Raw genomic sequence first — 11,556 nt, forward strand, 5'->3', positions numbered from 1 at the left:
CGAATAGGTAGATGTAAAATGTTCCTTGACCTCTGCCTGAAGTCCTTGAACCTGTTCTGAAAATGTCCTTTTTAAAATATAAGTTCCAAGTATTGTTAATTAAAATGCAGGGTGTGTGTTTAGAAATGCTGTAATATACCAATGACTATGTACATATTATACAATATAAATATTAGATTACTCAACTGAAGATACAGAGGGCAGAAATTGTGTAATTAAATTCACAAGTAACATAGAAATTTTACAAGTAATTCTTAAAAATATATTCGGAGTAAATATAGGATGAACAGTGGCCATGATGGGTAAATTATGTGTACATCATCTCGGCCATAGAGGACATCTTCTTGGGAATATGAACAATGGTGTCCAAATAACTGGCCAGTTCTCCAATGGTAACATCATCGCAGCTGCCGGGGTTCGAAGAGCTATAGCTGGCCTGTTGGGAGCATGTGGCGCCCATTAGCGTAACAGCTGACAGTGGTCTCGAAGTCACGGAAACGGCAGACGCGTCGCACTTGGCAATAGGAAGCTGACCACCCTCTGCCCCACCGCCCGAGTTGTGAGTCTTCAAAGAGTTGCAATTCTTTGACATGTGCCAGCTGTTAGCCGACTCATCTAGTAAGGCATTACATTCGCCAATCACATCGCTAACGGTGCATTTTCCACAGGAGCTCGGCTTCAAGTCCTCGTTGGCGTGCGAATCATCCTCTTTCGATTTAACAAGATACATCCGACGACTGCGGACCAGACACTTTCCATGCTCACAGCCGTACAACGACCTCAAAATGGGCTGTCGAAATATATTTTTCTTTGCAGGGGCTAGATAGTTCCGTTTTTGGGATGGTTTTTGAACGCCATGGGAACAGCTCAAGGGATTGACAATATCGAACGTTTCGGATGAAGCAAACGACTCCTCTTGCTTGCAGTCGTCCAGGCAACTCTCAGACCTTCGCCTGGGTCTGCATTTCCAAAGATGGGTCATTCTGGCCTTGCTGCTGGGTCCTGGTTCAGCAGTGTCTCCCGGAAATGATGTTTCGAATCCATTGTCTGCAGCGTAGAAGGGGTTCCTCTCCACAGACTTCAAGAGAGGATGAGTCTGTGTTATTTTCAGCTTGTCCAAATCAGCTGGCAGCTCATCGGAGGCCATTGCGTTTCCAAAAATGCCTTGTTGGGGCTTACAATTTAAAATATTATTGGCCTTTACTTGTTTACGACGTGTTTACTATTCTCAAGTGAAGGAAATACACTTTTTTCTCCGTTTTTTACTATTTTTCTGTTGTATGTATGTGTACATATAAACAGAGATGTACAACACCAGGGTTGCTATTATATTGCCAGATCTAGCTATGAAACTCAACGATTAACGATAGTTTAGAGCGATAGCTTAGAACGATAGTTTTTAACAATACCAAAACAGTTAAGGTAACCTCACCGCTTTTTGAAACAATAAAAAAAAAGTTGATTTATTTCGTATTTGTTATCCGAAATAATAAATGAATTTGAACAATTAATATGTGAAACATTTGGTAGATTAGATTTCTTAGATTTGCATATTTGTTATTGGGATTTGAATAACTTGTGCTGCTGTGAAACGATTGGAATTGGTACTATGCAGATAATACATCTAAAAGATGAGGAAAAAGTATTCCAGAAAATGTAAATGTATCCTACGAATATGCAAGATACTTGTTTAATACTTCTTTAAATAAAACCAAAATGATGTTAAAATAATATTATATAGTTAATTTATTGGGTTTAGTCTTATTTTTGTAGTAGCTGTTTAAAAAATCACATTTTTAACGATTGAAGAAAAGTTATGTCGGATAAATACATTTTTTACATTATTACATTAAAGATTTTCACTAAATAATCCTATGATCTCAATACATTTTTTGGGCTTAATTAGAAAATTTTGTTTTAAAGCCAGAAAGCCAAAGTCTACAGAGAAAAATTAAAATAATTTTAAACAAGAATCAATTTATAAATTTATCTCAATAAAGAATCCGACATAACAATCTTATTAAAGTTATTTTCAATTTGGAAGTTCTTTAGGGGAAATGTAATATTTTTTCAAATAATAATTCCGCGTGTTTTTCATCATGGAGATCATATGGTATGCCAATTGAATAAATATTGATAATTACTCAAAATGAAAGAAGGGATTTATCTAAAAAATTTGTAGAATTCGATCGCGTTTTTTGCTCATTATCTTTAGATTAATCATCGATGGAAGTTGAGTTAAGGGCACTGCCGCCCAGTTGATTGTGAGCTATCATTAAAATGTCCTTTTTCTCCTTCGGGAATCGAAGTTCACGACCAGCCATGCGGAAAGTCTCTAGTTCTCTCTCCGCCGTCACGAGTTCCCTACGGATGACGCCTGGACTGTCGTGTTCTCGAGCAATCCAATCTAACGCCATTTGAGAGCGCATTTCGTCGTCCAAGCTACGATTGGAGTAATGAGCCACGACTTCCTGTCTCGAGCAGTGTCTTTCGCGCATAGCTTTTAGCGATCCGTTCCAGTGAAGAAGCTGGAATACAGTCATGAGCTCCTGGAACTCTAGCATTGTCCTGCCCTTATTCGCTTCCAACATGAACCTGAGTATGGCATTTAAAGTCATTGATTAAAATTAAGTCGCTGTCAGGGCATACCTGAATGCTCCTATTCCGGATTCTGCTCCTTCGTTGATCTGAGATGTGCCTTTGAATGAAGTCCGAGCATCTTGTACAGCTTTTTGAATAAACTCGTCGCTTATTCGACGCGACGGATGTTCGTTGAAAACCGAGTTCATCAAAGCAATCTTTGCGGAACTGCGTCGAGCCTCTGCCTTAGTTGGACAATTCTGTTCATAAATAAAGAAAATATTTTAAAACCGTTTTAGTAGTAGCATTTAAGATAATTTACTTGAAAACTTCCAAAGCAGCTTCCTCCCGGCAAAGTTACAAAACAAATATATGGCTGGCTATTTGATGGGATAGATTCATAAATTACTAGAGCTCCGTTTTTTAGTTCCGCTCCACGGGACTGCTTCATTTGCCAAAACTCTTGTAGGGCTTCAACCACATTAACTGTAATGCATACAAGAAATATTACAAATTTATGTAAATATATAGACATTAAACAATTATGATGTCATGCCTTAATATTACCTCTATAGTCTCTATCTTCATAGAATCCAGTTACCGTTGGTAAAACCCAAAAAGGTTCTTCAGGGTAGACCATTGTTCAGAATCTTCTGTACTATATTGAACCAAACAAGATTATTTCATCACAGGTGAAACCACAAATCATTCCCAAAGTGCCTGCAGAAGAAAATATTTTCTTATTTATTGACACAAACACATACACATGCATAACACATATTGAGAGCCATAATGAATGGTAAATTAAATGTGAACTGGGTTCCATTAAAAACTGGAAATGTCTTCTATTTACAGCACATGATTACATACGCACATATAATACATACATATGCGAAATGTTTGAGTTACTGCACTGGTGACACTGCCACGTCTTTAAACATACATGTCTACCATTAAATGTCAGTTTGTCGCTTAAGTCTTTCGATTTAGTTGGAGCAAATATATGAAAAAATGTTAGTATTTTACACTTGTAGACCAAATAACAAATTCTTTTATCCACAAATCAATAAACGCATAATTTTTTTCCTTATTATAAATATTTTTTTTTATTCAAATTATTTTTTTTTTATTACCGGATATGCATTTGTATTTTAACTCAAGAACTCATCTATCTTACAATAAATTTTTAATGCTATTTTATTCAGCTGAAACGATCAGCTAAGATCACCGACGAGTTAAGAAACCTTTCTGCAGTAATGTAAAAAAGAAACTAGATACATTACTGTGTTCCAGTGTTGCCAACGACTGGCTATAAAATGGCCAATGTCCAGCCATTGGCTTTAGCTTAAAAAAGCCAAATTAGGATTTAAGTTACCTGACTTAATTCTTAAAACGTATATTTTCAATATTATTTCTAGTACGGAAGGCTTTAAGTAAGGTAGTCTTTAAATAACTGAAAATCCCCTTCAAAACGCTGGAAGTGCATGGGGAGTACATTATTACCCCGGCGATAGCCATATCTTGGCCATAATTTGAACGATTCTTGAGTGGTTTACCATAAATCATAGAACGTAGAACTATTCTCCAGAAATCTGCATCAAAATCTGGGAACAAAATATTTTTTCGATTTTTTTTTAAATTTTCTGGGGTAAACCCCCCCACCACTCCTATGCGGAAAGTGCATGGGGAGCTCATTTTTACCGCCTACGGTAGCCATATCTTGGTCGTTATTCGACCGATTCTTAAGCATAATACTTGTAGAACAATTCTCCAGTAATCTGCATCAATATATGGGAACAAAATATTTTTTTAGATTTTTTCTAAAATTTTCTGGGCCATCTTCTTAAACATGCGGAAAGTGCATGGGGACCACTTTATGACCCCCTGCGGTAGCCATATCTGAGCCTATTTCTATCCGATTTCTGAGCGAAATACCTTAAAAGATTCGTGAATAGATTCTCCACCAATCTGCAGCAGAATCTCAGAACAAAATATTTTTTAGATTTTGGTTGAAATTTCCAGGGGATCCCCTTCAAAAGTAGGAAAACGCATAGAAGGACAATATGGCCCCCTGCGATGGCTATATCTTAGCCAATTTCCATCCGATTTCTGAGCGGAACACCTTAAAGGATTCGTTGATAGATTCTCCACCAATCTGCATCAGAATCTCAGAACAAAATATTTTTTAGATTTTTGTTGAAATTTCCAGGGGATCCCCTTCAAAAGTAGGAAAACGCATAGAAGGACAATATGGCCCCCTGCGATGGCTATATCTTAGCCAATTTCCATCCGATTTCTGAGCGGAACACCTTAAAGGATTCGTTGATAGTTTCTCCACCAATCTGCATCAAAATCTGCGAACAACATATCTTTTAGATTTTTGTTGAAATTTCCAGGGGATCCCCTTCAAAAGTAGGAAAACGCATAGAAGGAAAATATGGCCCCCTGCGATGGCTATATCTTAGCCAATTTCCATCCGATTCCTGAGCGGAATACCTTGAAAGATTCGCGAATAGATTCTCCACCAATCTGCATTAAAATCTAAGAACAAAATATTTGTTAGATTTTCCGTCACATTTTCTTGGCTATCCCCTTCAAAATGCGGAAAGTGCATGGGGAGCACAACATGACCCCTTGCGATGGCTATATCTTGGTCAATTTCCAGCCAATTGTTGAGCGGAATACCTTAAACGATTTGTACATCGATTTTCCATCAATCTGCATCAAAATCTAGATACAAAATATTTTTTACATTTTTCGTCATGTTTTCTGGGCTATCCCCTTCAAAATGCGGAAAGTGCATGGGGAGGACATTACGACCCCCTGCGGTAGCCATATCTTGGACATTATTTAACCGATTCTCGATTCAAATTCGGAAATGTGGGGAAATGGCACTACGACCGAAACCATAGGCAGTATCTTAGCCAATTTTTAATCAATTCCTTCGCGGAATACCTTAAAGTATAAAATATGATGAAGCTAAATATTTATTTAATTTTCTTAACAAATACAATACATAATTCTATAGTCACTAGCCGATTAAATACACATATATGCTAGGATAAAACAAATAAAACTTATTAACGCTAAAACAAAATTTGAACACTCTCGAAATTCGGTATCGGCAGCATTAAGTTTAATTTGAATTCGCAATCGGTGGCACCAACGTTTTCTGTGGCAGTTATAGAAGGCAACACATCAACCTCTGGTTCCATGGGAGGTTCGTAATTCTCTCCAAAGTCATTTTCCAAGCTGCGAAAGTCAAATGAAAGTTTTTCAAAAAGGGCATCATATCCACATTGATTGTCAGACCAGATCTCTTGAATCGCTGAAAATATACATTGTTATATTACTGTGATTGCTGCCAATTAAGTACTTACGCCTGCTGCACTTCTTCAAGCATTGTCGATTGGGAAGATCTGTATAATCAAACAAGTTTGTAATGGAAGTTTTAGCCTTCAACTTGTAACCACCCAAGTAGCAGTTCCTTGCATTCACACTGATCTCTTCCCTATTGATGAGATTTTGTTTCAGTCCCTTACGAATCGACAATTTGGCAATACTCCCTTCGAGTTTAACAGAATCAGCTTTAAATGGAGTGATACTCGGGGTTTTGAGCAGATTATTGTCTAGTTTGCCAAGCACGCTTTTTTTTACTGTTTGTTTTAAAACAGTGTTACTCAAAGGGACTCCATTTTTAATGGGGTTTGGTGGTACTGGAAGATATAAAGATAAGATATCATCGAATGTTGCATTTTTATGTAACTTACAATAAACTCCTGTGTTTTCCTTGTTCAATATGTTATCCATTTTTTCACAATTACAAGATTATTTCTATATTTTGATAGATTTGTTCGAAAATTTGATGGAAACGAGCGGCACTTAGCTAGAGATGAGAGAAGCGACACTATCAATCTATCATTTATCGATACCAGATCAATCGATTGAAAACACCTAAAAAGGGAGCTCATTTTTGGTTTAAATAAATAATAGTCTTAAAAATTACAAACATTTATAATAGCTTTGAATGTTGAAGAATTTTTATATTCACTGATTTTTGTATACACTGAGTACCGGGAAGGGAGGGTTTTACTAAAATCGGTCACACAAACGTCAATTGGTAGTCCATTTAAAATTGGTCACACTAATCGTGAATGGGAGCCTAACAAAATTGTGAATGTGAAAAACTTGTAGAATTTCTGCCGGAAAAATTTCAGTAGACTTCGAGTTTTAAACTAAAAGAACAGTGATACACATATTAACTTGCCTACCGATTCCTGTTGTTTAAATATATACTTATTAAAGTCCTCGCTATGGCGTCACATCAGTACCATCAAATAGCAAATTTGCTGGAAAAAGTATGTATAGGTTTTAATTTTAGCTATATCATGAAATTGAAATTGAGCCTTGGCTGCTGTAGATGACATCGACGGATAAGGATTTTCGTTTCATGGCGACAAATGATTTAATGACAGAATTACAAAAAGACAGCATTATTCTTGACGATGAATCTGAGAAAAAGGTGGTGCGAATGGTGCTGAAACTGCTAGAGGACAAGAATGGCGAGGTGCAGAACCTGGCGGTGAAGTGCCTGGGTCCTCTGGTCAACAAAGTAAAGGAGATCCAGGTAGAGACGATTGTCGACTCCCTATGCGCCAATATGATGTCCAACACAGAGCAGCTGCGCGACATCTCGAGCATTGGCCTGAAAACGGTTATCGCTGAACTGCCTCAGTCCTCCAATTCCCTAGCTCCCAACGTCTGTCAGCGCATCACCGGCAAATTGAGCACGGCCATTGAGAAGGTTTGTATGCTGGCTCTACTCCTGCGATAGCCATCTTACTAATAGGGTTATACTCCTTTCAGGAGGACGTTTCCGTTAAACTCGAATCGCTCGATATTTTGGCAGATCTGCTGTCGCGGTTCGGCGAGTTTCTGGTTCCCTTTCACAGCACCATTCTTAAAGCTTTGATGCCACAATTGTCCTCCTCGCGCCAGGCTGTTCGCAAGCGCACTATTGTAGCGCTATCCTTTCTGCTGATCCAGGCCAATAGTAACGCTTACAATGGCGTTATTGATCACATGCTCGATGGTCTGGAGAATCCACCGAACCCTGCTGCCATACGAACATATATCCAGTGCTTGGCTTCGATTTGGTAAGGAAAACTTTCTGCCATTCCATTTATTTGACATATTTGATCATAATGATCATAATTTATGATTTTCTGTTATCAATAATAATTTTTTGTAGCCGACAGGCTGGCCATCGGCTATGCAACCACATCGATCGCTCTATGCTCCTACTGAGCCAATACAGTCAGCGCGACGATGATGAGCTGCGTGAATTTTGCCTGCAGGCCTGCGAAGCTTTTGTTATGCGCTGTCCTGATGCCATAAATCCGCACATTCCCATGGTAAGGTTGAATTATTACCTACTAATCACCATAGACTACTTCCAAAAGATATTTGCATTCAGACTCTAATTCATGTTGCACTTTTCAGATACTTGAGCTGTGCTTAAAGTACATCACGTACGATCCAAATTATAACTATGAGACCGATGATGGCGATACTGGTTACGCCATGGACACCGAAGAGGATGAGTATGTGGATAGCGAGGAGTATAGCGACGACGACGACATGAGCTGGAAGGTGCGTCGTGCGGCCGCCAAGTGCTTGGAGGTTCTGATTGCTACACGCCAGGAACTTATCGAGGACTTTTACCGCAGCTTGAGCCCGGCTCTAATTGCACGCTTTAAGGAGCGTGAGGAGAACGTGAAGTCTGACATATTCCATGCTTATGTGGCATTGCTGAAGAACACTCGTTCGAGCGACGATGTGGCTAACGACCCTGACTCCATGGATCAGGTGTCGGGACCGACGTCACTGCTAATTGAACAGCTACCGCTAATCGTTAAAGCCATACAGCCGCTAATGAGGGAAAAATCGATGAAAACGCGTCAAGACTGCTTCCTCTTGCTGCGCGAACTGTTGAATTCTCTGCCTGGCGCTCTGGGTCCCTACTTGGACAGCATTGTACCCGGCATTAGCTATTCTCTGAATGATAAGAGCTCGACTAGCAATATGAAAATAGAGTCTTTAGGATTCCTTTATTCGTTGCTCCAGGGACACCCTCCACACGTGTTCCATCCACACATACCGTCACTGGTGCCCCTGGTGGTCACCTCGGTGTTCGACCCCTTCTACAAAATCGCAACAGAAGCCCTATTGGTTCTTCAGCAGTTGGTCAAGGTGATAAGGCCTCTTGAAGGAAATGCGGCTAAGTCTGACTTCGATGCACCATCCTTTGTGGGAGAAGTGTACTCGTGCACGCTGCAAAAACTTAAAGTAACTGATGTAGACCAGGAGGTGAAGGAACGGGCCATCGCTTGCATGGGACAGATCATAGCCAACATGGGCGACATGTTGCAAAACGAACTAGCTGTTTGCCTGCCCATCTTCATGGAGCGATTAAAGAACGAGGTAACCCGGCTGAGCAGCGTAAAGGCGTTGACTCTCATCGCTGCCTCCTCGCTGCGCATTGATCTTACTCCCATTCTCCACGACGTGCTGCCGGCTTTGGGGACATTTCTACGCAAGAACCATCGTGCCCTGAAACTTCACTCGCTCGATCTTATTAACAAAATTGTCATCAACTATTCGAGCAATTTTGAGCCGAATCTACTGCAGACAGCCATTGTTGAAATACCACCTCTTATATCGGATTCAGACTTGCATGTAGCGCAATATTCGCTTACCCTGTTGAGCACTGTGGCCCGTCGACAGCCACAAGCTCTTGTTGGCATTCACGAGCAATTCCTGCGATCGGTGCTTATTTTGGTGCGATCGCCCCTACTGCAGGTGAGTTGAAGTGTTAAAAAGAACTTAGCACTAGTCTTCTATGTTAATTATTTATAATTTTTTACAGGGTACTGCATTGAACTGCACCTTGGAGCTGTTTCAAGCTTTAGTGCAAACCCAGCTGACTGGCTTGGACTATCAATCGCTGGTCTCGAAGTTGATGGGTCCAGTTTTAGCTGGCGGAGGGGATGCTACTTCTAGAGCCACGGGAGGCGCGCCCAGCGAGCAGGTGCAGCTGCACAAGCAGGCTTACCACTCCTCGGCCAAGTGCATCGCCGCTCTCACGCAGCAGTGTCCTCAGGTTGCGACACCTCTGGCTACCAAGCTAATCACTGATCTACAGAAGCGAAATGATACGGAAATCATCTTCTGCCTGCTAACCATTGGAGAGATTGGCAGACACTTTGATTTGAGCAGCATTCAGGTCCTGCCCCAGACCATTATCGAGTGCTTTGGAGCCACTTCCGAGGATGTGAAGGCAGCAGCGTCGCATGCTCTTGGAGCTGTATCCGTGGGCAGTCTACAGACCTATCTGCCGCTGATTCTTAATGAGATAGAGGTGCAGCCCAAGCGTCAATACTTGCTTCTGCACTCTTTGAAGGAGGTGATCTCATCGCTTTCCGTGTCACCTAGTGGACTTGCCCAGCTTTTACCTTCGGTTCCGTCGATTTGGAGCCAGCTTTTTAAGCATTGCGAGTGCTCAGAGGAGGGTTCACGCAACGTGGTGGCCGAATGCTTGGGCAAACTTGTGTTGGTCAATCCCGACGAGCTCCTTCCGCAGCTCCAGCAAGCATTGCGTTCCGAAAGCGCCACCATGCGCACCGTGGTAGTATCCTCTGTGAAATTCACTATCTCCGACCAGCCTCAGCCCATCGACGCATTGCTCAAACAGAGCATTGGCGAGTTCCTGTTCGCCCTGCGGGATCCGGAGCCGCAGGTGCGACGTGTTGCTCTTGTTGCATTTAATTCGGCGGTGCATAACAAGCCAAGTCTGGTGCGGGACCTGCTTCCCACCCTTTTGCCGTGGCTTTACTCCGAGACGAAGGTGAAGAGCGAGCTCATCCGGGAGGTTGAGATGGGACCGTTCAAGCATACCGTTGACGACGGTCTGGATATTCGCAAGGCAGCATTTGAGTGCATGTACACACTACTCGAGCAGGGCTTGGATCGGGTGGATGTCATGCAGTTTTTGGACCATGTCCAAGCCGGTCTCTGCGACCATTACGACATTAAAATGCTGACCTATCTGATGACAGCACGCTTGGCCGTGTTGTGTCCGGATAAGGTCCTCTTAAGTAAGTAAACTGGATATGTTCCTCAAGATAAATGATTTGTAATCCGTGAATTGCTTGCAGGACTCGATCAATTTATACAGCAACTACGTGATACGTGCACACACAAAGTGAAGGCCAATTCTGTAAAACAGGAGTACGAAAAGCAAGACGAACTGAAGCGTTCGGCCCTACGTGCGGTTTCGGCTCTTTCCCAAATTCCCAAAGCAAGTAAGTAGCTTACCACAATACAGAGAAATGCAGAGTACTAATCAGCAATACTTTCACAGACAAGAACCAACAATTAATGGACTTCCTGAAGTCGATCAAGGAGACCCCTGAGTTGAGCAAGATCTATGATTACATCCAGAAGGATTCAGTTACCGGCAGCTCAGATATAATTGTAATGGATCAAAGCTAAAAGCGGAAATTTGTTTTCTTATTCCTTTACTTAATTAAGAAATATGCGTGTACGCACAAACAAGTATCTCTTTTCTGATATAGCTTTTAGATTTTCTAATAAGAAATAAATGCAGATCGACTTGAAGCAGATAAATAGGAAAGATGTGGAGTTTCTACCGCCCGATGTAGAAATCTTAGTGTTTGCTCAAACACGCATTCGTTACAATAATTAGAATATGGACATTCATTTATATTCTTGATAGTCTTGAAATCTTGTCCAGTCTTGATAGATTGAAAGTCTTCGGATAATTTCAGATAAATGCAAGACGCTTGATATTTAAAAACCACATTTATTTCAAATTATTTATACCAAAACCTTTTTTGCCGCACTCAAAATGTTGACGCAGTAAACTCTTAACTTTATCAGTTTCTAATCTTATTG

The 11,556-nt window shown here is 40.9% G+C and overlaps 4 protein-coding genes across 5 annotated transcripts; 1 reads left to right on the plus strand and 3 right to left on the minus strand.

Annotated features, from left to right (window-relative positions):
- Positions 1–114: 114 nt before the first annotated feature.
- On the minus strand, positions 115–1,335 carry LOC6498579. The gene has a single exon (XM_001963068.4). The coding sequence runs from the start codon at positions 1,145–1,147 to the stop codon at positions 308–310; it is 840 nt and encodes a 279-aa protein (XP_001963104.1). The 5' UTR covers positions 1,148–1,335; the 3' UTR covers positions 115–307.
- A 387-nt stretch (positions 1,336–1,722) lies between these two features.
- Positions 1,723–3,878, minus strand: LOC6498578 (protein limb expression 1 homolog). Of its 2 annotated transcripts, none has more exons than XM_032455392.2 (5): positions 3,758–3,878; positions 3,148–3,300; positions 2,903–3,066; positions 2,650–2,840; positions 1,723–2,595 (listed from the first exon to the last, which is right to left on the minus strand). In XM_032455392.2, the coding sequence occupies exons 2-5, from the start codon at positions 3,218–3,220 to the stop codon at positions 2,217–2,219; spliced, it is 807 nt and encodes a 268-aa protein (XP_032311283.1). In that variant the 5' UTR covers positions 3,221–3,300; positions 3,758–3,878; the 3' UTR covers positions 1,723–2,216. The 2 variants fall into 2 exon arrangements, with proteins under 2 accessions (XP_032311283.1, XP_014762187.1); XM_014906701.3 differs by having other exon boundaries at positions 3,714–3,869.
- A 1,671-nt stretch (positions 3,879–5,549) lies between these two features.
- On the minus strand, positions 5,550–6,519 carry LOC6498577. The gene is made up of 3 exons (XM_001963066.4): positions 6,351–6,519; positions 5,961–6,296; positions 5,550–5,908 (listed from the first exon to the last, which is right to left on the minus strand). The coding sequence occupies exons 1-3, from the start codon at positions 6,388–6,390 to the stop codon at positions 5,667–5,669; spliced, it is 618 nt and encodes a 205-aa protein (XP_001963102.1). The 5' UTR covers positions 6,391–6,519; the 3' UTR covers positions 5,550–5,666.
- A 177-nt stretch (positions 6,520–6,696) lies between these two features.
- Positions 6,697–11,259, plus strand: LOC6496934 (cullin-associated NEDD8-dissociated protein 1). Its single transcript, XM_001963065.4, has 8 exons — positions 6,697–6,938; positions 7,001–7,384; positions 7,447–7,736; positions 7,832–7,994; positions 8,083–9,441; positions 9,509–10,736; positions 10,797–10,943; positions 11,003–11,259. The coding sequence occupies exons 1-8, from the start codon at positions 6,894–6,896 to the stop codon at positions 11,131–11,133; spliced, it is 3,747 nt and encodes a 1,248-aa protein (XP_001963101.1). The 5' UTR covers positions 6,697–6,893; the 3' UTR covers positions 11,134–11,259.
- The last annotated feature ends 297 nt before the right edge of the window (positions 11,260–11,556 follow it).

The sequence above is a fragment of the Drosophila ananassae genome, chromosome 3R (assembly GCF_017639315.1).
Source record: "Drosophila ananassae strain 14024-0371.13 chromosome 3R, ASM1763931v2, whole genome shotgun sequence".
In the NCBI taxonomy this organism is placed as follows: domain Eukaryota; kingdom Metazoa; phylum Arthropoda; class Insecta; order Diptera; family Drosophilidae; genus Drosophila; species Drosophila ananassae.